The sequence below is a fragment of the Cheilinus undulatus genome, linkage group 3 (genome assembly GCF_018320785.1).
Source record: "Cheilinus undulatus linkage group 3, ASM1832078v1, whole genome shotgun sequence".
In the NCBI taxonomy this organism is placed as follows: Eukaryota; Metazoa; Chordata; class Actinopteri; order Labriformes; family Labridae; genus Cheilinus; species Cheilinus undulatus.
This window is the reverse complement of record NC_054867.1, coordinates 51,134,055-51,160,069: the sequence shown is the minus strand read 5'-3', so window position 1 is coordinate 51,160,069 and position 26,015 is coordinate 51,134,055. Positions and strand designations below refer to the sequence as shown.

The 26,015-nt window shown below is 40.0% G+C and overlaps 3 protein-coding genes across 3 annotated transcripts in view; 1 reads left to right on the top strand and 2 right to left on the bottom strand.

The window, feature by feature from the left end:
* Positions 1-3,778, top strand: part of ip6k1 (inositol hexakisphosphate kinase 1) — a 74,417-nt gene extending 70,639 nt beyond the window's left edge. Inside the window, exons 11-14 of the transcript XR_005991727.1 lie at positions 1,605-1,799; positions 1,894-1,974; positions 2,395-2,449; positions 2,771-3,778. The gene's annotated coding sequence lies outside the window, so the exon portion shown is untranslated. The remainder of the gene's footprint in view (positions 1-1,604; positions 1,800-1,893; positions 1,975-2,394; positions 2,450-2,770) is intronic.
* Positions 3,779-8,440: 4,662 nt separating this feature from the next.
* On the bottom strand, positions 8,441-20,698 carry LOC121507143 (dynein heavy chain 12, axonemal-like). The gene is made up of 13 exons (XM_041783326.1): positions 20,435-20,698; positions 19,984-20,134; positions 15,817-15,869; positions 15,228-15,362; positions 14,991-15,149; positions 14,390-14,635; positions 13,212-13,383; positions 11,626-11,731; positions 11,164-11,343; positions 9,959-10,087; positions 9,686-9,814; positions 8,867-9,020; positions 8,441-8,784 (listed from the first exon to the last, which is right to left on the bottom strand). The coding sequence occupies exons 2-13, from the start codon at positions 20,118-20,120 to the stop codon at positions 8,609-8,611; spliced, it is 1,776 nt and encodes a 591-aa protein (XP_041639260.1). The 5' UTR covers positions 20,121-20,134; positions 20,435-20,698; the 3' UTR covers positions 8,441-8,608.
* Positions 20,699-21,984: 1,286 nt separating this feature from the next.
* rps23 (ribosomal protein S23) lies at positions 21,985-24,768 on the bottom strand. The gene is made up of 4 exons (XM_041778774.1): positions 24,672-24,768; positions 23,173-23,332; positions 22,542-22,662; positions 21,985-22,173 (listed from the first exon to the last, which is right to left on the bottom strand). Exons 1-4 carry the CDS (start codon positions 24,673-24,675, stop codon positions 22,027-22,029), a joined length of 432 nt encoding a protein of 143 aa, XP_041634708.1. The 5' UTR covers positions 24,676-24,768; the 3' UTR covers positions 21,985-22,026.
* Between the last annotated feature and the right edge of the window lie 1,247 nt (positions 24,769-26,015).

Below are 26,015 nucleotides of genomic sequence, written 5' to 3'. Positions count from 1 at the left end.
AGCTATGTTTTACCTAAACTTCGTCATTTATTTAAGGTGCAAGCTGGTGTTGTAGGTATTCATGATTCATATCATGAATCATTGAAATCGATTAGGGATATTGATCTAGTGCAGTTGGAATGTTATACAAAATAATCTAACACACGACATTTGCTCAGTAGCTATAGATATAGAAATGTTTTTTTTAAAACCCAGGTTGTGTCCTAAACGAATGATTAAACAATGAAACAAGCCAAGACGAAAACACAGCGTTCCACATTATTATGCAAATGAAATTGCAGCATCAGGGGGTCATATTTACTGAATTCAAAGCTATTTCAATCAAAAACATCTTAACAGGCCAAGTTCCATGTTAACATAGGAGCCCTTCTTTGATATCACCTTCACTATTCTTGCATCCATTGAACTTGCGAGTTTTTGGAGAGTTTCTGCTAGAATTTTTTTCTTTGCAGGATGTCAGAATATCCTCCCAGAGCTGCTGTTTTGATGTGAACTGCCTCCCACCCTCATAGATCTTTAGCTTGAGGATGCTCCAAAGGTTCTCAATAGGGTTGAGGTCAGGGGAGGATGGGGGCCACACCATGAATTTCTCTCCTTTTATGCCCATAGCAGCCAATGACACAGAGCTATTCTTTGCAGCATGAGATGGAGCACTGTCATGCTTGAAGAAAATTTTGCTACAGAAGGCCCGATTCTCTTTTTGTACCATGGAAGAAAGTGGTCAGTCAGAAACTCTATATACTTTGCCGAGGTCATTTTCACACCTTCAGGGACCCTATCAGCTCTCTCCTCATGATTCCGGCCCAAACATGTTTCTGCCCCCTCCTTGTTGACGTCCCCACCTCATTGGGACATGGTGGCCATCCACCAACCATCCACTACTCCTCCATCTGGACCATCCAGGGTTGCATGGCACTCATCAGTCAACAAGACTGTTTGAAAATGAGTCTTCATGTATTTCTGGGCCCACTGCAACCATTTCTGCTTGTGAGCATTGGTTAGGGGTGGCTGAATAGTAGGTTTCTACACGACTGCAAGCCTCTAGAGGATCCTACACCTTGAGGTTGGTGGGACTCCAGAGGCACCAGCAGCTTCAATACTTGTTTGCTGCTTTGTAATGGCATTTTAGCATCTGCTCTCTTAATCTGATATATTTCTCCATCAGAAACCTTCCTCATTATGCCTTTGTCTGCACAAACCCGTCTGTGCTCTGAATCAGCCACAGATTTCTTCACAGTACGATGATCATGCTTAATTTTTCCTGAAATATCTCATGTTTTCATTCCTTGTCCAAGGCATTACACTATTTGACACTTTTCAGCAGCAGAGAGATCCTTTTTCTTTCCCATATTGCTGAAACCTGTGGCCTAATTAATAATGTGGAACATGTGGAAAAGTGCATTTTGAGGTTTTTATTTAAAAAAAATAATATTTATCATTAGGAAGTTTGTTCAAAAACATTTGAATTATACTCTAACTGTCGATGACTTGAAAAATATAATGATGTCATTTGCATTGATATTTAGAAAATCAGAGAAGAACGTTGTTTGCATAATAATGTGAAACGCGGGATAAGTATTAACTGTAAGTTTTAACCTTTCCAGGTGGTACTGAGAGATTCCACTCCCGTGGAGCTGATGCATCACAGCTGCACTTGTGTGGCTGGAGCAGCTTTACATAACCACTGTGTGGCTTTGTTATTCCAGTCAGCACATTATTCTCAACTGAAGGTGCCAGTGGCCCCCCCTGTGCTATGCTGTACTGAGGGAGAACAACAATGGCACAAGCCCAGAACTTTGGTAAGTCAAGAAAAAAAGGCATATTTACCTGTTACACAGTCATTATACATGTGTTGGTGATATTTTGTAAACTATATCCTGCATAACTTGATAGGGTGTGAAGCCAGGCCCTGTGCATAAGATGGCTGTTGCTGTCTGCTAAACCAAAGTGTGGAGCGACAACGGAGGGTGTAAGGTAAAAGCTGAATATTGTAGATTTATTAAAGGAGTCATCACCTGATATTTCTACATATCATGTCTCTCTTAAACTGTCATAAAATCAGTTTTTAAATTGAATTTGCAAAAATAACAACACTGAGCTTGTGGCGGCTCTCTGCCATACTGTGTCTCACATGAGAATATTGCAAATTTTTGCAGTGTCAGCGCTCATATGCTGAGAAGGAAATGGTGGGATGGTGGTGGTAGACAGGCAGGGTTTTTACAAAGAGCCTCCTGAGCTGATATCATTAAGTTTAAACTAAAGTCCGACTACAATATACGTGTAAGAACAATGAAAAATGCGACTTCCTAGTGATGACTCCTTTAAAATAGTCTGCATGAATGTTTGAATGAAAATATGTGTACGATACTTACGTAAGTTTTATGCTTCACACAGGAGCACACTGTACAAAGGCCTCAGTGGGGATTTACCTGGTCTCTCTGTCCTTCAGGTGAGTAGGGATTAACAATATCAAATTTCACAGGACAGTACGATCGATATCAACCAAAATTGGTATACCTACACTGATGTTTCACAATTTTATTATTTCCCCCATTTTCATAAAACATATTTAAACAAGTATTCTGCTTTGGAGCGGGGGAAATATTTTTTGAACTAAAAGCAATATGAAAATGTCTACACAAGGGTCCTCCGTTATGAAATCAATTGTAGTGGGGTGCGGCCCTGTGCATGAGTAACATGCTCACATGTTGCTCATTGAGAGTATGGGGACAGTTTATGGTATGATAATAATGATTTGTTACTTCCCTAGGTCACAGAGATGTGTAAGGACTTCTCTGCAGCTGAGGTGCCAATGATCTGCAGCATGGGTATCAACTGTGAAGTTCCTCTGGTTGACTCTGCCCTTGGCCTGGTTCAAGCTGGAAGTCCATTGTCATACCAGCAACCAGCAACAGCGAAGAGAGACCTGCTCTTCCATGTTGCCCCACCACCTTCTCTGCCTCTTCAGAATTACCGCCTGCAGCCATCCAGTTGCATGTTTGTCTGTAGTGAACCACAACAGCTACACCTTAAAAGTCTTGAGGTCACTTGGGACGTGACGCACAAATTTGAGTGTGCTACCAGACCACAAAGTTCATGTGGTGAATGGCATCAGTTAAGGAGGCCCAGACTGACTGCCTCACAGTTCAGGGAGATCTGTCAGGTCAGCGGATACTGCAGGGGACCCGTCAGACTGACGCTATGAAGAGGGGGCTTGAAATGGAGGCAGGTGCCATCTGGGAGTATTGCCAGATGAAGAGGGGCAACCACTACCCCTGTGGATTTGTAATCCATCCTGATGCCCCTTGGTCGGGGGCATCTCCATATGGGTTAATTTTCAACCCTTCAGAGCCATGTCAGTTTGGTTTGATTGAAATTAAGTGTCCAAATGTTAAAAGCTACATTGACTGCCCGTATCTCAAAATAAGTTAAGGCAAATTGGAGCTCAAACAAACGCATGCTTATTACTCACAAGGGCAGATGCTAATAACAGGAATGAATTGGTGTGATTTTGTTGTCTCAGCTGAGGAAGACATACTAATTCAAAGAATTTACAAGAACAGTGACATGTTTGAGGTCATCAAAGACAAAGTGGACAGGTTTTATTTCCATGTCTACATGCAGAAATGCATGTAATGTGTTCAAATCCAGTCACTGTGTGTAATGTAAATGTATGTTTTGAACTTGTTTGAATTTATGATGTAATGCTGAATGTGTAACAGTGTGTTTACATTACAGCGTATTTAATGTATAAAACATCGAAGACTGCTTTATTAAAATCTTATCAGGCAAAAGAAAATTAACTGTCATGTGTCACACTTCTGTGGTTAATAGATGAATAGGTGAAAATTGTATCTATACAGAGCAATGCCCCATCACTTTAAATGTCATCTGATTATGCTTTTAACACTGCAGGTGCACCTCATTAAAATATAATATCATGGAAAAGTTCATTTATTTCAATAATTCTATTCAGAAAGTGAAACCAATAGATTACTTACACACAAAGTGAAATATTTCAAGCATTTATTTGTTATTTAAATAATTATGGCTTACAGCAGCCATAATTGTTACGTATTTCGCTTTGTGTGTAATGAGTCTAGAGTTTCACTTTCTGAATTGAATGTCTGAAATAAACGTTTTCCTTGATATAATTTACTGAGCTGCACCTGTAGAGCCTTAAGACTAAAATGTTACACATGAGTGATTAACTACAGAAAAACGTGCACTAGTTTGTTCACATTTTTTTTATAGAAATATATAGTATGTCAAGTACATTGTACAAAATTACACAATTTCAAAACAGAAAATGTAGTTCTGAGAAGTGTTAAGCACATAAAAGATGTGACAGAATCAATTACTGGTACATAAATACAACTCTCTAAGAAAAACTTAATTTACAACAGCTTAGAAATAAACATGTTCATGTCAAATTCATCAGGAGGAGGATATGGTGATATGGCTACAATTTCAAACTTCATATCTCCATTTCTTGGCAAGAGGTCCATTTTGGTAATTTGAGAGGAGACATGCGACTGTGAAGAGCTGGTTTATGCTCCCTGAAATGGAGAGAGGGATAGTGGTATCAAAGAGTTTATTTTCTTTAACTCTTTGAAACATCCTCTCGATGTGCACTCTCAAATGAGCAATGGACTGCGTCCTCAGAATATCCACCTCCAGCATTTGTGTCCTCTTGAAGAGGAAGGCAGGACGATGAACAGTCCCAGGTACAAGATCATCCACCAAGAAGTCCTTATCAACCATGATGGCCATGTCAGGTGTTAAGAGTGATGTAATCCCTGACTGACGGAACACCTCCTTGTTGCTCATGGAACCCTCAAAGAGTGTCGACACAAAAGTCAGGGCTCCATTAGGGGACATTCCCACCATCGCCTTGAAGGTGCAGTGGGACTTGTAGTTGGAGAAGACTTCACTCTGAAGGAGCAGGGATGAAGGAGTTTGACACCGTAGCTCTGTGCAGTCAAGGACTACTTGCGTGTCGCTGTAGATGCCATGAAAGGCTGGTGGAAGACTGGCCTTCACAACTGCAGGAGACATCCATGTACAGACCGAGCCCAGTAGGACGTAGAGGAAGTTGGCCCAGGTCACGATGATTTGGCTGACTGTTGCTCTGTGGATGTTAAACCTATGGCCCAGCTCCTTTTGGGTACAGCCAGTGGACAGGTATGTCAGGAAGAGGAAGAGTTCATCAATCAGCAGCAGTTTCTGGGTGAAAAATGTTTCATTAGTGTTGGTTCAAAATCATGAAATGCTTGTGTGTGTGAGTGCGTGCGTGTCTTTGTGTATGTGGGTGTCTTTGTGTCTCTGAGTCTTTTTGTATGTTTATGAGTATGTGCATGTCTCTGAGTCTTTGTGTGTGAGTGTGTGCATGTCTCTGTGTCTCTGAGTCTTTATGTCTCCGAGTCTCTGTATGTTTATGAGTGTGTGCATGTCTCTGTGTCTCTGAGTCTTTGTGTGTGAGTGTGTGCATGTCTCTGTGTCTCTGAGTCTTTGTATGTTTATGAATGTGTGCATGTCTCTGTGTCTCTGAGTCTTTGTGTGTGTCGGGGTGTGTGGGACCTTGTGTGTGTGGTTGGGGGGATGGAGGGTACTTACAGTCGGTCTGGTTAAAGGGCTTTCAGTTATCGTGCTGGTGGCATAGGTTTTCCTTGCTGTGGTGACCCTGATCATTTCGTCTGTAGCTGTACTGATCAGGTTCCAAAACGCCATCAGATGCTTATATGAGGAGAATCTAAAATACAGTATTGTAGTTGGAATTAGTTATCATACAAGTTCAACATTAGAATTAAGAAGACAAAGAGAAAATAATACATTAAATCAGACAATAGATGCAATCACTTACAGTAACATAAACTGTTGATCTTACAACTATTAAGTTAGCTTGATAGATGTGTTGTTAATATCTTACCTGGTGTAAAATCTGATGTCGTCTGGTGAAGAAGAAAACCGCTGGAGTCCAAATGAGCTCTGCAGATGGAGTGTTTGGAGCTGCTGTCTTCGCGCCTCGATTTCCTCGTGCATTTTTTCATACTGCTTCCGGTCGACACACACCGTGCGGCTAGCTCCGTAGTCGTGTTCCACGAGCATTGGGACCATAGATTCAAACTCCTCTTCAGTCTCCACCGGGCCTGGTTCCGGTGGACTTGATGTCGGTCGAGTCCGGCGCTCCCAAACACCGGGCCACGTCTTGCTGTTAGCATAGTTGTTCCACTCGAACAATGACGGCACGGCGCTTTCAGCTAAAACCCGTCTACCCTTAGCAGTCAAACGAATTTGGACATTTTCGAAATGTCGGCTGCATACCTTCGTATGTTTAGTTACTGAAAATCCGGTCCTTCGTATCTTGTGCAGCCACTGCGCACGAAGTCCGGTGTCTTTCGGGAAGCAGTGGAAGCTGAGTCCGCTGTTATAGCGACTTGAACCGGTACAGAGTGGCACACAACAGTGGTCATTAGAACCACTTACCGTTTTCTGAAACTTAATAGCATCCCTGACATTATATTTCGCCTTTTTTCGTACAATAAAATCGCTCCTGTGTTGATGTTGATCCATAATACTGCGAAGTGATTGAAGTGGGAAGTAAACAGGAAACTCCTTTGCCGATCGCTGGCGAAAACGGAAGTGCGTCACGAGGCTTGCGCACAGAGGCTATTAGCCAAGTTAGAAACTGTAGTCTCAAAGACCATCACTAGAGCCCTGCACAGGAATGGACCAAGAAAAAGTCTCACTTCTGTAGAACACCTTCAAGCCAGTACTGAAGTCTGCTAAGGACAACCTGGAGGTGGATTATGAATACTAGAAGCGTGTCCTTTGGTCAGTTGAAAACACTGGTGAAAACACATCAAGGAAAAAGATTTTGTTTTAATTCTCAGGCAGTGAAAAATAAACTCTCAACCCCTGAACTGTTTAATTTACGTAGAAATCTGCTGCTTTAATCAAGAATGGACTTATGAGCAAGGTTATTATAGTTAACTAAAACTAACTAGATAAAACTAAAATATGAAAGCCGTTCTAGTGACCTGAAACTAAATAAAAACTAAGCTTTACCAAAAAACGAACTTACTGAAACAAAAAGTACGCTTACAAAACTAAATAAAAAAGAATAAAATAGAGGCAAAATATCCTTCGTTTTAGTCTTCAACACAACCATATTAACTGGCACCTACACTCAAGCTTAGGGAATGTAAAATTGCCTGAATTGACTGGTTAAGACTTCACACAGTGCAGTGTTAATTTTGGCAGCTATTTTTAATTTTAGTCTTTAAATGAAATGTATTTTAGTCTTAGTCACATTTTAGTCATTTCTGTCCTTTTTAGTTTTAGTCTAGTTTTAGTTGACGAAAACCGAAAACATTTTAGCCTAGTTTTAGTCCATAAAAAGTCCTAACATTTTAGTCCAAGCATTTATTTTCATGCCTAAATCTGGTACTAAGTCATGGTAGTGTGTTCTTATGCACACTGTCAAATTTTGGGTCCCTGCTTTCTACAGCTGAGAGGCAAAATAGTCATCTTGATGAAAACTAAACTGACTTTTTGACAGTTTTAGTCATCACAGGTCTATTTTTGTTAGTTTTAGTCTAGTTTTTGTCATGGGAAAAAGGCTTTTCGAAAAATACCTTTAGTCAACGAAATACTGACACAGTGGTAGTTTTATGTCTGGAGTTGTATTCAAACATCATCTTTGAATAAATAAAATGTAGGTGAGGAGTATCCTGTTTGCATTTGTTTTTAAGAAAGTATGATGTTCACTCAGCCCTGCTATGTATCCAAAAAACTAACACTAAAACTAATCAAAACTAAACTGAAATTGGACAAATAAACATGTGAGGATGGGGGCCTCATGTGGCCCCCAGGCCTCCAGTTAATGATCAGTGCTTTAGACCATACTCTGTGTTATTTTACTTATTTTAACACCCAACATTAATCTACCATGAGCTCCGCTCTACACAACATATAACAAAATTTGCAGTGGTGTTTACATGTAGAAATCTTGAGCAGAACCAGACTTGGGTCAAACAGCCGTCTGCTGAAGCTGTAAAATAGAAAACTAGCAGAATCACAACAATATTCATATTAATCCATCATAAACTTTTGTATGGTGATTAAAGCATGTGAAGTCTTAGCAGTTTTAACTAGCTGAGTAGTCCTTAGACTCACTTTAACAACTTTAGCAATTATACAAACAACGATATCAAAAAAGTTTGGGCATTGTTCAAAACGTAAATAAAAAACAGATTTCAGTGATTTAAATCCTTTTCAACCGTATTCAACTGAATGCAGCACAAAGACAAAATACATGTTTTTTTACATGAACCACTAGGCCGGCATGGTCAGATTTTTAGTGAAGTGTTTCTCCAATATTTTATTTTTAAATGCTGTACATGTCTGTGCTTGAATAGAAACATTAGGAACACATCCCTTCAAGGTATAAGAAAACATTTTAATAGAAAAATGCAACAAAATAAAGAATTTTTTCCCCTCATGGCTCCATTTAAATAAGCAAATGATGAGTTAAACACAAAAAGGTGACCATAAAGCATGATGAAGAAGCTCTGTGGGTGTTTTACAAGTCCTTTCTGTGTTGTTGTCACCCCGGGGTGCTGCTCTGCTGAGCATACAGGTCGTACTCTCTGTACTGGATGTATTCTTTCAGTCGCCCCGGTAACGGCAGGAAGCTCATGAAGACAGGAGACCGAAGACGAAGACGGCCCAGGCACTGACGGATCCTGAGACGACAGAGATGCTGCAGACAGCGAGCGCTCTCTGAGGAAGAGGAGGGAGGAGGCTTTAGGTGTCTGTTTGTCACAGCAGATGTTACTGAAGGTAACAAATCTTTTTTATGTACCCTGTAGTCTGCAGATGTCAGGCCATTGCTTCTGCTCCATTATTGCTGCCTTCAGCTTGGAGCAGAGAAACACATGATCCACATAGTCCAATAGGATGAGGACGATGTGACCAGAGAGGTGTTTTAGCCACGAGACAGTGATCACCTCACAGAACTGTACTGACACAAACACATAGATGCACAATGATGAGCAGAAGAGCAATACCATCTAACATCATCAATGATTTGTGAGATTACGTTTCCTAAAAAGGATGGCAAAATTTTAATCATCGCCAAATAGACAGGAAGTCCACCATATTTAATTTTTGGTTAAAAATGAGACAAAGAAGCCATTTCAAGGGGTCCTTCTGATTAACTCCACCAAGGGCGTTCATGACACCAACCCAAAATTTGTTCTGCTTTTTGATGAAACCTTTTGCAAGAAAAAGTTATTCAGCTTGTGTTTAAAACTCAAAGGATGTGACTGTGGTGTTTGATGTCTCGCCAGGGCACATAAAGTGGTTTATACTCAAAAGACAGAGACAATTCTTTGTAGGCTGTACAGCTCCCTCTTAAAATGGGTTTTGTTAAATCACACCCCATGCCAGTAAGTAAAACTAACAGGATCAAAGCTGTTGTTGTAGCAGAGCATTTTTCACAATGAAACAGGATGCAGTTATTTCAGGAGCTCAATTGAAATTGCCATGAATTTTGAACAGTGGATAACTTAGAGGTTTCATATGGGTTTTGTCATTGGTTGTGGCTAAATGGCTGGTGACCCTACATTTCCCTTTAAAATCTGGAAATTTAACATGTATGTGTTTGTGTCATGTTGATTACCAGAGTGTCTTTAATGACGGTGTTGCTCCAGCCCTCGTAGTCATCGGGGATGTGAGAGTTGTTGCCATAGGGACAGTCGAAGCAGCGTTTGACATCATAACCAAAGTTACACAGCATCCTGAGCACCACCTGATACAAAAACAACCAATCAGATTGCACTTAAACAGCTGTTGTTGCAAAATTATAAACTAGATCATCTGTTGGGTTACTAAAGCTGAAATATTCACAAAAAATCTGTGGATTTGATTAGATGTGTTTCAGGAATAGAGAAACCTCGTCTTTGAGAGCATATTGCAGGGCGGAGGGGAAATGTGTGGTGTTCACTCTGCAGTAATAGTTGACGTTGGCTCCAAACCTCAGCAGCAGGTTGATCAACTCGTAGTTGCCCAAACGCAGAGCAATCTAAAAGAAAATCACTGGTTTAGCTGCAGGACTTTAGCGGTGAACAGACACACCAAAAAAAAACAAAGTCTATGTTACTTCCTCCAAATTAATCCATCAAGCCAATGCCACTATGCAGTTCAGAGAAACAGTGCTTAACAAATGTATTAGACCACCTGTCATATTTGTCTCAAAGACCATCCAGCATCATGAAGTGCTTTAATGCGGACTCTTTCATTTTCAGTGAGCTCTCCACGTTTTACCATTTTGAACAGGAATGAGGGACTGGAGGAACTGGATTTCAAAATGAATTCACCCAAATTTGAACTGGCTCACTGGGCTTCTCTGAGAAGTCAGAAATGAATCAAGTATAACATTCAACCACTAAAACTCATTTTTCTGTTCAGGAATGCAAGTAAATAACTATCATTTGACATATTAATCAAGAAATAATAATTTGAATATTAATAATAAATGAATAATTTGAAAATTCATGGATAACAATAATAATTCTATTTTAGCATTAAAAATATCATTTGGGTTAAAGAGTTTCGACATATTGGTGTATTAACCATCGCAGAAACATAAAAAATGATTTTGGTAATTACCAATTCTGTAAATTTAGAGCAGCTGTGGCATAAACCGTACTTTGGGTGGTGGTCTAATAAATTTGTTAAGCACTGTACATGTCCATGTTCATTAATGTGCACTGTCCCTTTAATAAATACATTTTAAAAAATGCATCATAAACAAGCAAGTTGCAATGTACAGAAACAATGTTAGGTAGAAAGGAAATAAACATCTAAAACAACATAAACAGACACCATTAAGCTTGAAAAATGTAACAGATTAAATGTTTACAGTAGAGAGGGTCAGGCTAGTAGAAGACCTCTGTTTTCTGTCTTTATGCTGAGCTGCATTAACCCCATCCTGGTTCCAGGATGCTCTTAACTCTTAAGCATTTACATTATTTCTAATTGCAATATTGAAATGAAAAAACTGCAAAAAATAAAAGAGCAAGTGTGGAAAAGTGTGGTGATAATAGAAAAAGGTGTGGGTTGAAATCCAATTGAAGCCTCTGTAGAGGTGACATCTACCTGCAGACATTTGATTGGGTCCTGGTTGGCCATGGCTCCGCCCTCTAGCAGCAGTTTGGCTGATTGTACGTCATTGTTGGAGACGGCAAAGAAGAGCGCTGACTTCCTCTCATCATCATAGCTACGGCGAACCCAAGGGTGGAGCATGTAGTTTGGGTCATAATGAGCATCCAGCAAGGTCTGATGGGAAAAAGGAAGGCACATCTGTGTGATGTGTGGTTTTGTCTCGGACCTAACAGCGTTCACAATAGGGAGTGTCAGCATTAATGCATTAACCCTGTAAAGCTTGATTCCTCAAATAATACCTGGAAAAATCTCATGTTTTGGAAGAATTTTAGTACTGTATTATTGCAAGGTTGAATCCTGATCTTAGTCCTGGTTTGCCCCCCGTTCTCTGTCCCCATATTTCCTCTTTCTCTCTTCAGCCGTCCTATCCAATAAAGGCAAAAAAATAAAACACACCTTGAGACAGTCTGTGTTCCCTCCTGCAGCAGCAGAGTGTAGAGGACTCATTCCGCTGTCGATCACCTCTGACATTGAAGTGACAGGAATCAGCAGCTTCAGAGCCCTGGAACACATACAAACATTAACCTGCTGCACTGGTGGGCCATAGGATGTCCTCTCAGTGGATAAAACATGAGAGTTCGCTGAAGGCTACTCTTCCAGCAGACAATACAAGATATAGTTCCCTCTACGATGCCCTCTCAATGGACAAAACATGATAAATTGTCCCCCAAGGTTCCATTTCATTGATTTCAATGATAAAGTGCCCTGTATGGTACTCTCTCTGTAGATGAAACCTGATAAAGTGCTCCTAGAGCAGTGGCTCTCAACCTTTTCAGCCCGTGACCCCCAAAATAAAGGTGCCAGTGACCGGGGATCCCCACTGTACCTGAAGGTGGCTGAACACAGCCATGCACATTCAAGAATAGTCATGTGCATGATAACCACTCTATTCAAAGAAACAAATTTTAATTCATTCGTGTAGTAAGTAGCCCTCTTAAAAATGTAAATCCTTTTGTTAAAAACAGAATCCAAATATGTTAAAAATAGCTGAAATGGGTTAATAATGTAAAAAAAAATGGTGGGAAAGGTGGTGAAATTAGATTTTAAAAGTAGCAGAAATGGAATAGAAATGCCAAAAATTAAATTAATATGGCAAAAAATAACAAAAGATGGCAAAAATGGGTTAAAACGGCAAAAATGTGCCTATTAAGTGGTAAAAGGGGATTCAAAAGTGGCTGACATGGTGTTAAAATAGGTGGAAATTTGGTGAAATGGGATGAAAATTGATATAAACTGGCAAAAAAGGGTTAGCGGAGGCAGAAACAATCAGAAACTGGCAAAAATGGGCATATTAAATTGTGAAATGTGGCTTAGAAAGCGGTAAAAGGGGTTAATGGTGGCAATAATAGGACAACAGAGGTTAAAATAGGCAGAGACTGTCAAGATTTGGTTTAGAAGTGGCAAAAACAGGCAGAAAAAAAAGGTTTAAAATGGTTTAAAATTGACAAAAAATGGGTTTCAAGTGACAAAAATGTGTTCAATTTGGCAAAATTGGTGGGAAAAAGTGTTAAAAATTGGTTAAAACTAGGCAAAATTGGTGTAAATTGGCAACACTGTAATTCAAAAATGTTCTTAGTTTTTTTAAGGCATCTGGAAACCCCCCCTCAGTGTCTCGCGACTCCCAATGGGGTCCTCCCAACGTTGAGAACCCATGCCCTGAAGGGAATGTGTCCAGTAGTGATAATCAAGCATGCCATTAGCTCCTTAGCTCCAGCAGCCCAATATGTGCATCTTTGTATAATAAATGGTTAATAATTCCTAATCTTTTCCAATACAGAGATCTAGTAGGCATCACATACTAATCTTTGTTGCATTGCATTATAAATTTATGACAGCTCCTTGTGCTCTGGTGCCCCACCACAAACAACAGGTGCCCTTTTATAATTGTTGCCACTGGCCCTCAGCCATCCGGAGTCGGCCAATGCTCCGCTTAATCCATGTTCAACTTTGCAGGATAAAGTGAAATAATGAGGCAAATTTACTCCAGGTGTCCTCTGTGAGCCACTCGGTGGATCGGCATGTGTCCTGTGAGTTTAGCCACGTTGGCGTCGGCTCCGTACTCCAGCAGCAGGCTGATGACTGAAGGATCTCCAGACGCAGATGCCTCGTATAGGATGGTCGCCTCATCCTGGGCCTGAGACAGGACGTCTGCTCCTGAGGGACACAGAGACTGAGATTTCAGTTTCACAAAATAGAATGAAAAATAGAATAATACCTACATTGTGTTTCAAAGAGTTAAAGTCACATATCTGCAGAAGATAACATACAGTAGCTCTGTATATGAGTACTGTAATTGTAATTCTCAACTCTAAAAGCTGAATTTGTAATGTAGCTGCTGCTTAGTTTTTTATATTTACACATCTGGCCAGGAATCTTTACATTTCATTTTGTCATGTGTGGTTTGAAATGCTGACCTAGGGACACTGTGATCATGACATTTATAGTGATAAACCTGTGTGCTTTTTGCTGCTAGTGGAAAATGCATTTCACCTACATTGAGTAGTTCTCAAAGAATACACAGTCCTAAAGAGGGAAATGAATGGGAAATTTCAGGTGTATAAAGACAACTTTCACATACCCACCATGAACTATCCTATAATATCAGGAAACTGTTTGAAGTGCTTCCCAGCAAATTCTTATTGCATGTAAGGCAGTTATTTGTGTGCACAAGAATGTTCCTGTGCTTATAAGACAGTTTTATGTGTTTGTGAAGGAGTTATTTGTGTACATCAGAATATTTCCCATGCTCACCGGAGCGTACTGCGTGCACGAAAGAAAGTTCTGTGGAAGTGTTTTCTTGCTGGGTATATGTGTAGAGGAGTCGTTCCTAACAATGTTTCTTGCAATCACTAGAAAGTGTTGCATGCTTCTGAAAAAGGTTTTGCCATCTCCTCTCTTAGGATAACCTTTGTGGTCTTTGGACACCGCTACAATCTGGCGATATCTAATATAGGCAATGCATTTATGTTTACAAAAACTTTCTTGTGGGCACAAGAAATTTTCTTTTTAAGTTCATCTAGCTCCTGATGTGCACCAGAAACATATTTCTTTTTTCGACCCATGTCCCTTTACCATCTCCAGTATTCATTCATCTATAATGAAAACAAAAACAGTGACATGATATCCTGTCTGAACAGTGGAGAAATCCCAGTTTTCTCGCCTTTCTTTAGCAGAGTCTCCACCACCTCCAGGTGTCCTCCCTGAGCAGCCAGAGCCAGCGGTGTGAGCCCGTAGTGGCTGCGAGGGTCCACTGCTGCTCCGGCATCCAGGAGCTGCTTCACCAGAGCTGGTTTCCCCAAACGAGAGGCCTCGTGGAGCGGACGACGGCCGTGGAGGCCCTCCTGGTTCACCCTGGAGCCCCGCTGGAGCAGCAGCTTCACCAGATCAGAGCGCTCTGAGCGGACGGCTGCAGGAGGAGAAACCCACAACGGTTTACAATGATGGATGAAGAGGGTATTTAAAAGGAACACATTCACAAACCTAAGGAAAGACAAGAGACTTTACTGACCACAAATTAGGTGTTATAGTGGCTCAAAGTATAGAAAAAAGAGAAAAATTAAAAGATAAAAAAAGACAAATATTAATAATAAACAACTAAAAACAATCAGAGAGATGGTAACAACCATTCAAATAACTGTAAAAAGACTGCCTCTTGGCTGTCCATCTTAATAAAAGAGAGACTTTGTTGTGAATCAAATTCAGACAGAACAAAACTGAGCTCTTTTGTTTGACTTTAAGGTGGTAAAAAGTTGTTCATGTACCTACAAACAGCGGAGAGTCCTCTTCTTGGTCCTGACAGTCTGGTTCAGCTCCATGCTGGAGGAGGAAGGAGGCGTTTTCTATCAGACCTCTCTCTACAGCCACAAAGAGAGGAGTCTGACCGCACAGAGAATGAGCTTTCACTGAGTCTGGGCCTGAGGCTGCAGGAGAGAGAGGTTGTTTTCTGTTTAATATGTGAGGATAAAGCTGAACAGAGTCAATAAAGAAGCAGTAAAAACCTTTAAATGTGAGCTCCAGGACGGTTTGGTTGCTCTGAGCTGCAGCTTCATGGAGAGGAGTCCATCCTCGGCTGTCTGTCTGAGAAAACTTCTCTCTCTGTCGGACGCAGAAGTTCTTCAACAGCTTCTCATTACCTGCACGGACATTTGACCATCATAAATGGGATTCTAAATCCATCCATTACTTAGTGTTTGGGGGGGGGGAAACATGGGTATATGTTGAGGAAAATGTTAGGTAGCCCTGTAGCATGAGGATGTGGAAATACTGAATGTGTCTATAACCAACTGAAAAGCCAATCTTGAGTTTATTTGATGTCTCTAGGCACACAAAGGCATGTTTATTTACAACCACTGTTCATAAATACTAGTAGATCAGTTCTGAATGTATGAGAGTTAACCAAGATATTAAAGACTGTCAGACAAGAAAGAGAAATGCAAAACAAGCTGAAAAGAAGGAAATATAAAAAGCCCAATTTTAAAACACAAAAAGGCAACAAAAGCTAAAAAAGATTAAAGATATAAAGAAATTTTTGAATTATTTTGGTGTAAAAATCACGACAATAAATTTACCTTTGTACGGCCGTCTTACCTTGTCGGATTGCTGTGACGACGATGCTGCTGTCTGCAGATGCTGGACCACAGCTGCAAGAGAAGAACATCACATGTTGTCTTTAACAGATGAAACACAAATAAACTAAATACTGTGAAGCTGAACAAGACCAGGCTAACACTTAACAACAGAAGTGGCACAGCCACTACATAACTAATACACAAGAAACTGCTAATAAACTAGGAAGTGAATGAGGAATGAACTGACAGCTATTAACCCCTTAAAGCCTGTTTTATCATATTTGATACATACTTTTATGATACCTCTATCTAATCAATATGATCACAAATCACTAAAAGAAAATTATGAATACAATCTGATAAAAATGCCCTGGATTATCAGTTACCAAATACACCTAATGAATCAATGAGTTACAAAAAATATATATGTTCAAATTTATGGAAATTTGGATTTTTTGGATTTCAGTATAAAGTGAAATAAACATTTCAGTTCCAAAAAATTTGAATTTTCTGGCTATAATTTGTGTTTTCAGGCTTTAATGGGTTAACTGTTAGTTAAAAAAAAAAAACTAAGGGTAAGCCTTTGTGGAGACCAAGAGAGAGCAACCATACACATTTTCTGGAGCTGTTCTGTTTTAAAACCTTTCTAGAATGATGTAAATAACACTATGAACAATACAATGGGCTATGATGTTCCTGACAGTGGTGTTGTCATGTATCTAAGAAACACCAAAGAAACTATGGCTTGTAAAAAAAAAAAAAAGTCATAACTACAAACTGGTACAAAGTTGACTCTCCAAAGAAAGAACACTGGTTGGAGATCATACAGGATATCTCTGTAATGGAAAAGTTGACACACCAACTAAAAAAGCATGAAAAGATCTGGAGGCAATGGACTACATACACTATATTGCCAAAAGTATTCACTCACCCATCCAAATAATTGAAATCAGGTGGTCCAATCACTTCGAAGGGTTAGGGTTAGCATACCAAGAGATTTTGGACAATTCCATGCTCCCAACTTTGTGGGAACAGTTTGGGGATGGCCCCTTCCTGTTCCAACATGACTGTGCACCAGTGCACAAAGCAAGGTCCATAAAGACATGGATGAGAGAGTTTGGTGTGGATGAACTTGACTGGCCTGCACAGAGTCCTGACCTCAACCCCAAAGAACACCTTTGGGATGAATTAGAGTGGACACTGAGAGCCAGACCTTCTTGTCCAACATCAGTGTGTGACCTCACAAATGTGCTTCTGGAAGAATGGTCAAAAATTCCCATAAATGGGGAGCAGGTGGCCTAGTGGTTAGAGGCGCTCCCCATGTACGCAGGCGGCCCAGGTTCAAATCCGGCCTGAGGCCCTTTACCGCATGTCTCTCCCCCACTCTTGACCCTGTTTCCGACTCTATCCACTATCCTCCTCTATCTAATAAATGCCCAAAAATAAATCTTAAAAAAAAAAAAAATCCCATAAACACACTCCTAAACCTTGTGGAAAGCCTTCCCAGAAGAGTTGAAGCTGTTATAGCTGCAAAGGGTGGACTGACATCATATTAAACCCTATGGATTAAGAATGGGATGTCACTTAAGTTCATATGCGAGTGTTTTACTGTTCAGGTCCCCTCTGATTATATCAGAGAAGCCCGGGCCACAGATTTGAATATAGAAATACCCAGAGAGCTTTGGATAGAAGCACTGTCTCAGGTTCACCATTTTTCTGTCAACTCACGTCACAGGCTAATCCACTTCAAAGTGATGCATAGACTGCATTACTCCAAGACAAAACTTAACCGTATCTTTCCATCAGTGTCTTCTATATGCGATAGGTGTCAGTCTGCTGAAGGCTCACTAGCACATCTTTTTTGGTTTTGCCCTGTTTTGTGTAATTTTTGGATGTCAATTTTTAAGTGTTACTCAAAGGCCTATTCCAAAGACATTCACCCCAATCCGTGCTTGGCTATCTTGGGACGTTCTACAGAGACTCTGGGACTGGCACACGACATACAGAAGGCTCTTCACCTGGGAATGGTGATTGCTAAAAAACTTATTCTCCTCTCCTGGAAATCTACCTCACCACCAAGCTTCTCACACTGGATTAAGGACTTACTGTATGTCATTCAACTGGAAAGACTACGCTTAAACAAATCAAATACAAAAGACAGATTTGAGAGAATTTGGGGTCCTTTCTTGGCACTGTACCATATCACTCCTAATCCATAGAGACCTTTTCTGCTTAGCATCATGCACTTGGGTCGTTTCACCTCAAATGTCAGGCTTCATTATTGTGACACAGGTTGTAGGGTGTTTTATGTGATTGTATACTGGCCAGCCTTTTTTTTTTTTTTCCAATTGCCTTGTTGGTTTTGGTTATTGTTGTTGTTTTCTAATGTGTTGTTGTGTGTTCTGTACTCTTTAACCTGAAAAGTTAAAATAAAATACATATATTAAAAAAAAAAAGTCCATATGCGAGTCAAGGTAGCTAAGTGAATACTTTTGGCAATATAGTGTACATTGAAAGTGATACCAATGAATAACAGGACTATGTAAGACTGAGAAGAATGCCTGTAATGTCCCTGAAAGTGTTTGTGTTTCTGTTGATGTACTACTGAAAATGTAGAAGTGAAACATCATGTCGCTGTATGATGCTGAAAAAACTGAAAAAAAAAAAAGTTATAAAAAAAAACCTATGTGTAACGATGGCAAGTCATGATTCAGTATGAAGCATTAACAGGCTGGAAGCTTAAAACACCCAGGCATTTTCAGAACTCTGTTTTTCTAAACTCCAATCCAACCTCTGGAATAAAAAGCTTGAGCTAAAACCTTACAGACTGACTGGAATGAAGAGATACGTCACACAGAACACACAAACTACATATAATATAATCACAGTCACGTGTATGCTGACAATGACTTGAATAAATGTTAGGGAAGTTGAGGAAAAAGGAGCTTCAACATGACATTGTGCACTAAAAGCATAAACACAAGGGTCCAATAGTTGTGACAGCATTAGAGCCACTCCAAAAAGAAGTCTATTCATTTTTAAGATTATTTTTTGCATGAAAAAAGTGATTTTATAAAGTTTCACTTACTTGAACCCAAACCCTGCTTCAAAAAGCTTCAAATTTGCAAAGAAGCTCTTAAATCTTTTTAGATTAAAAGTTGTACACGGGCTGCACGGTGGCGCAGGGGTTAGCGCTGTTGCCTCATAGCAAGGTCGCTGGTTCACATCCCTCTGTGCGGAGTTTGCACGTTCTCCCTGAGTCTGTGCATGCGTGGGTTCTCTCCGGCTTCCTCCCACCACCAAAAACATGCTCATTAGGTTAAGTGGTGATGCTAAATTGGCTGTAGATGTGAATGTGAACGTGCCTGGTTGTCTCTGTATGTCAGCCCTGTGATTGACTGGTGACCAGTCCAGTACCCCGCCTGTTGCTCAATACCTGCTGGGATAGGCTCCAGTTCCCCCCGCGACCCCCAACAGGATAAGCGGTATAGAAAATGGATGGATGGAAGTTGTCCATTACGACTTTATAAACTAAAATAAATCAAGTTTATAAAATCATACATTCATGACATGATAAAGTCATAAATTTACAAAGAAATAAACTGAAGACAGTGGTTGGATAACCCCAGTCTACATGAAATGTCTCTTCAAAGCCCAGATAATAATGTTATGTGATTATTCTGGGATAAAATCACAAGTGCTACCTTTCTGCTCAGTCCCAGTAAAAGTATAATTTACTTTATAATTTTAAAAGCTCTCTACCGCAGGACTTGTGCAAAGCAAACAGATTCATCTGTTCTCATTTTCTCCTGTGTTATGGACAATTTTCAACTTCTTAACCACAAAAAGTTCTGGTTCTTGTAAATTTATGACTTTCTGACTTGAAATTTTTAAGTTTTTTCTCCACAAAATTGACATATCCTCTTCTTTTTATTTTTTACAGTGGCCCTAAGCCCTACTCTGAATACAGGGAAACCATGTCACTGCAGTTCAACATAGGGGCATATGGGTGTTGAAATGCACATAAATATTTGCAATAATCTTACATAATGATGCAGGTTACAGGAATCTTATTTTACAGAGCAGTGTCCATGGCACATTTTCCTGTCTCAATTTTAAGGCAATATTGCAAATATTGAATCTGAATTCTGATCTTAAGGAAATATCTGTAATCTTATTCTCTGACCTCTTGCTGTCTCGTGCTGCATTGTCTCTGTGGGTTTCTCTCTGCTTGTTGCTCTCCAACAGACTCTGTTCAATCATGAGCTGTGTAGCAGCGTCTTCATCGTCATTATCCTCCGCTCCAAATCGATCAAACTCCATGAAGAGAGCAGGCCCTGATAAAACAAGGAAAAGTTTCAGGTCTTAAAGAGCCTCTAAGTCATGAAAATTTAAGCTTTGTGAGCTAAAATGAGGTCAAGTTCCCTTTGATGACAAGCCAGCTCTCAAAAAATGACAGATATATTTATCAGGCTCTTTATAAAGCCTTGATTTTCATCATTAATGCGAATGTAAGGCCTTTACCACCTTTCACACTAGTGATTTAATTAAGACTATCCAGGAAATCAGAGAGTATTAAAAGTAAAAATAATGACAGATTCAATTGGCATTTTAATACTTCTGTTTGTGTTTCTTACCTTGTGATTAAGTGTTGGCTCTCTTGGACTCGTCCCAGCAGGTTAATCTCTCCTCTCTTGTTGTTGTTGTAGAAGATTTGAGGAGCAAAAGTCTGACTTGTATCTGAAACAGTCTACATGATCTCCATCAGAGCTCCCATGATCCTCAGTGAAACAGCAGCAGAGGCTTCCTGTCTGCAAACACACTGACCTTAAATCCTCTAGTTTTTGTAATAATACGTCCCAGACCTCTGAGTTTGTGCTGCTGTGTTCAGCCCCTCTGGCTTGTTGGGGGTGGAGGGTAGAGGATCTGGTTCATGTTTCTATATTTACCCCGTCCTGCTTAGTTTATGGACTAAACTGAACTGAAGCCAGTGACTGTGACACTGCAGGACCACCGCGGTCAAAGTCACCTGGATCCGTTTCAAACGTTACAAACTTCAGCACACTGGTTTGGTCATGTCTACATCATACATTGTTTACTGCTCTGTGATTGGCTGATTAGATATTGGCATTAAGGAGGATTTGGAGAGGAAACTGTGAAGACCTTGTAGGAGTAATATACGTGTTTTTTACATATGTAGAATAAAGAACATTATATTCTAAATTTCAATTTATACAAGTATAAATCACAGGAAAACATGTACACCTCATAATAAAGGTTTTGTCAGAGAACAGTGATAAATTCAGCTTCAAATTTAAGTCAGGCCTCTCAAAGATATTTTATTTATACTAGTTTCAGAGTGCACCCTCAGTATTCTTTGTACTTTGTCTTTTATCACACTTGTTTTTATCTAAAATATTTCATAAACTCCATTTTAAAAGGTGTTGTACAAATAATTTACAAAATAAGGGACACAAAGTAAGTGTCCAGTCACAATTGCAAACTAGTAATGATGAGGATCAATTGGGTTATTTTGGACTATTTTTGCATCAAAATGTTTTCACAAATTAAAGCAGAATAAAAGTATTGAAACCAAAACGTTTAAACAGAGTCCTCCTTGACAAGAACAAAAACTAGGGACAGGAGAGGCAGTCATGGCGCTGATTCATAGCAGGGATGCACAAGAATATTAGCGTATCGGTAGATAGTGATTTATCAGCTAAATGCAAATAAATTTGTGGTGCTTTTGGCAAGACCAACAGACCTGTCAGCTGAAGTCTCTGGTCCTCTTCATTCCCTCAACTTTAAGTGTGTTTTAAACACTGAAGTTGTAGGTCTGCACAATAGTCTTGTAAAGGTGCTGATGGGCAAAATTCCAATATCACGCCTTTCTTATTCAAAGTAGTTAAATCCTCAACTATTACCCAAATAACAGTCACAGAGCAGGCCATGAAACCCAAATGTGCATCAATCATTTGGCAACATGTCCAGTCTTTGCCAGAAATGAACAGTGATACCTACTGCTAACATGCTGTTTACCGCTTCTTGTTCTTCACAGGGTGAAACAAGTGTCTTTGCAGTCTTGCAGAAACAATCACAAGCAGTTGTCAAAGCTTCCTGCTGTTAGATTCTATTTAAAAGTGTGAACTGTGACTGGCATTTAAATGAGAACACAAACCAATCAAACTGTAATTGAAAACACGTTTATTTTATTCTCTGCATCAACTGTTTATGATCTGGGTCTCTCCTTCTTGCCTTTGTAGAGTGCCAGCAGGGAGACGTTGGCCACTTTGACCACCTTGAAACGAACTCCAGGAATATCACCGACGGCGTGACCTTTACGTCCAAATCCTGCCACCAGAACCTCATCGTTCTCCTGCGGGACAGAGAGGAGAGGGATGATGTCAGAAGGAAAAGTCAGAGGAAGTTAACAACTACTGATGTCACCACACAGGGGGTTTGATAAGAGGTCTACACCCTGAGCTATATAAATGCAGATATGATTTTAGGTTGGCTGCAGCCTTAAAAAATTACCATTATATAAATTGAAGAAAAACTCAGATCAATTTAGCTGCAAGTTCTGTTAGAACATACAAAATATCAACTTTCACAATTACAACAAAAACAAGTTTAGCATTACATGTTAAGCTACGTATATTTGCAGGGAAAGCAACTTTTGTGTCAAATTCTTCACTGCACAAGCCCCTCTGGTGGTTTTGGCAAATAAACATGGAGAGCGCTTACCTCGATGAAGTTAAGGCAACCATCGTTGGGGACGAAGGCAGTGATCTTCTTGCCGTTTTTGATGAGCTGAACTCTCACGCACTTCCTGATGGCAGAGTTGGGCTGCTTAGCCTCAACACCACTGCAAATAGGAAAAAAAAAAAAGTTTAACACAAAGCACCGTGAGCAATCTGCTTTTCATCTACTTCATCTTCATTGCTGTGATTTTATCCAGGGCCTTCTATCAGCAGTAAATCCATAAACCAAGTTCGGTGGCACACCCAGGCTTCATTTTAGTAAAAGATTAAAATGCTATAAAGTTTGAAAATTAATACAGAGGAGATTTTAGACACAGTAAAGAAGAAAAAAAGATGGGGTGATTCTTCAGAGAGATGACCAAGAGTAACATCAGAATTTTCATTTTGGTAGTTAAGCAGAGAAGGGAGGAAATTTCTTCCCAATAAGTCAAAGAAAATTTGCCTTCAAACCTTGCTTAAATGGATTTCGGGGAGCTCATTTAAGGGCTTCAAATCAGGCGCTCCAGTAACTTTGCTATCAGTGGCTTACAAGGGAGTGGTTGTGTAGAAAAAGAGGCTCTCCTCTTTTATAAATGAAAAACGCTTCCTCCTGGTGCAGATCTAGTTGTACTTACACTTTCTCAAGAACGATTCCCTTGGCGTGGGAAGCTCCTCCGAAAGGGTTAGCCTTCAGGGCAGTGCCCAAATGGGCCTTCTTGTACTGTTTATCGTGCCATTTCTGCTCACGGCGGTGGTTACGGAGCTTCCTGGCTGTGCGCAGACCACGACACTTTCCTAGAAGACACAGGCCAGTAAGAAGAAGGTTAACTAAAGTATCTCCTTCTAGCTCCACAAAATCCTAAATCGCCATTTACAGAATCTAAAAATTTAATCTGCACTCAAGGGTCTGGATCTTCAGCATTGGAGGCGATCTAGTTTTGTTGACTACATATTTAGGGTCTGAGCTTAACTTACCAATTACACGACATTTAAACTGAAGCAGGAAATTCCAATAGAAAAGTTAAGTAGGTGGAACATCAGTGCCTCTGGCAGGTTCCTGACTATTTGTCTCTAGATAGATTTATGCATTAAAGTGCAGGTAATAGCCTAGTATTGTTAAACAATTTGAGATACAAAAATCTTGGCAGGACATTTAATTCACCAATGGCTCAACAAGCAACAACACCAACAAACTGGCATTCTCCAGGCTTACACCGTATTCAGACAGCGAGTTCAAAGACTGCAAAATGTACAATTCTAGACATATATGCAAAAGTAGTTCAATTATCTTTGTCGACAGATAACTCGCAAACAATTTACTGAGAAAACAGAATATGATGACCCCTTCAATGACACATAATCCATAATACCAAAATTTACTGTTCAATTTGAAGACCTGCAAAAAAAAAGTCTGCTCCTTTGCTAAAACCAGTATTATTCTCAACGAGGCTAAGTCTAACCTAACTACAAACGGGCAAAATATAGATAGATAATTTTAATTGGGAAAAACATTGATCTTTAGCTTTACAGCTTTAAAATATCTTCATATATAACAAATCAGGTTAACAATACACCTCTCATCTACTCCACCATAACAAAACCCCTACAATTCTCCAAAGATGACCTGGCCATGAGCAACTTATAAAAATAACTTATACAAATTCGAAAATTATCTGTATTGATGAAAAACAGAAACAATCTAATCATTTTACTGACTTTTCCACGTCAAACCCAACAGTATTAGCTGCTAACACGGCTGACATTCCTACCAAGCATTTAACACATCAATTTTGTTCGTTTACCGACAATAATTACATCGAAACCTTAGTTAATTCTGCTTTGAGCTGATTTATTCTAACCTGTCACTTCACCAACAACTTTAAAATGTAAAATGACCATAGCTAATGCTAAGCTAAAATGCTAACACGCCGCTAACGTTCCGCTGGTATGTTATGGCCGCTCCACGTTGCGGAGAATGACAGCCATAAAAATGTCTGTAATTTTATAAAACATGTAGTTTTCCCATCACAAACACATCGAACGTGTTTATAGGATATTCATACATTACATCGATACAAAAAATCGCAGCAGAATACTGAGAATAACGGTATTTCAGATAAAATTCAGACCGTACCCATGATTGCTGAAGCGAGCCTGGGATGGAAAGGAAGGACCCAGCGTGCACCGCGGCAATGTGTAGTTTGAGGACCCCGGCCGCGCGTGGCTGAAGAAAATGCCTGATTGAAATTATTACAATTCTCTGTGATACAAAATTTCAAAACCACATCCGTGGTCGTGTTTTTGTCAACAGTGTTTTTTATAGTTATGTCGAAAAAAACGCAATGCATTTTAAACCTCAACTTCATATTTGCCCACTGAAAGGACATTTTGCTGTGCCTTTTCCACTGAAACGACATCTTAGGGGACACTTTATCATATTATGTCCACTTGAGCGGCATCCTGGAGGGCACATTACCATCTGATTTCCAAGAAATCACTTAATTAGAAGCTGTCAGACAAAGTGAAGAAAAAAAGAAACACACCATGCCACGATCCAACGAAATTCAAGAACAAATGAGAAACAAAGTGACTGAAATCTATAAGTTGGAAAAGGCTACAAAGCCATTTCCAAGGCTTTGGGACTCCACGGTCAGAGCCATTATCCACAAATGGAAAAAACTGGGAACAGTGGTGAACCTTCCCAGGAGTGGTTGGCCAACCAAAATTACTCTGAGAGAGCAACGACGGCTCATTCAGGAGGTCACAAAAGAACCCAGAACCACATCCAAAGACCTGCAGGCCTCACTGGCCTCAGTTAAGGTCAGAGTTCATGACTCAAACATAAGAAAGACACTGGGCATCTATGGGAGAGTTCCAAGGCCAAAACCACGGCTGACAAAAAAAACCCCACAAAGGCTCGTCTCACATTTGCCAGGAAACATCTTGATGATCCCCAAGACTTTTAGAGAAATATTCTGTGGACTGACGAGACAAAAGTTGAACTTTTTAGAAGGCGTGTGGCCCGTTACATCTGGAGTATTTGATAAAAAGAACATCATGCCAGCAGTCAAACATGGTGGTGACAGTGTGATGGTCTGGGGCTGCTTTCAGGACCTGGACCACTTGCTGTGACTGGTGGAACAATGAACTCTGCTGTCTACCAGAAAATCCTGAAGGCCAACGCCCAGCCATCAGTTCCTGCCCTCAAGCTCAAGTGCTCTTGGGTTATGCAGCCTGACAACGTCCCAAAATACACCAGCAAGTCCACTGCTGAATGGCTAAAGAAAAACCAAAAAGAAGGTAACACATCTAAAAGCAGATGTGTCCTCTGCTGGTTAAAAGATACTTTTGCTTCATATATTGCACTCAGGTTGACTTTACTTGTCCATATTTTTAAATCTATTTCTTAGTTTCTTGACATTCTTGATATATAATGCTAAGAATTGTTTTAAAGACAGTTTCTATACTACATCATTAC

What these genes read in the sequence shown, in the direction of transcription:
- LOC121507143 (XM_041783326.1), bottom strand. Translation starts at nt 20,120, where the DNA reads ATGGAGTTTGATCGATTTGGAGCGGAGGATAATGACGATGAAGACGCT. An exon ending in CGTCACAGCAATCCGACAAG is followed by an intron (nt 15,363 to 15,816) that starts GTAAGACGGCCG and finishes ATGTCCGTGCAG; the next exon opens with GTAATGAGAAGCTGTTGAAG. An exon ending in GGAGACTCTGCTAAAGAAAG is followed by an intron (nt 13,384 to 14,389) that starts GCGAGAAAACTG and finishes TGTGTCCCTCAG; the next exon opens with GAGCAGACGTCCTGTCTCAG.
- rps23 (XM_041778774.1), bottom strand. An exon ending in GGAATCGTTCTTGAGAAAGT is followed by an intron (nt 22,663 to 23,172) that starts GTAAGTACAACT and finishes TCCTATTTGCAG; the next exon opens with TGGTGTTGAGGCTAAGCAGC. An exon ending in GTTGCCTTAACTTCATCGAG is followed by an intron (nt 22,174 to 22,541) that starts GTAAGCGCTCTC and finishes TCTGTCCCGCAG; the next exon opens with GAGAACGATGAGGTTCTGGT.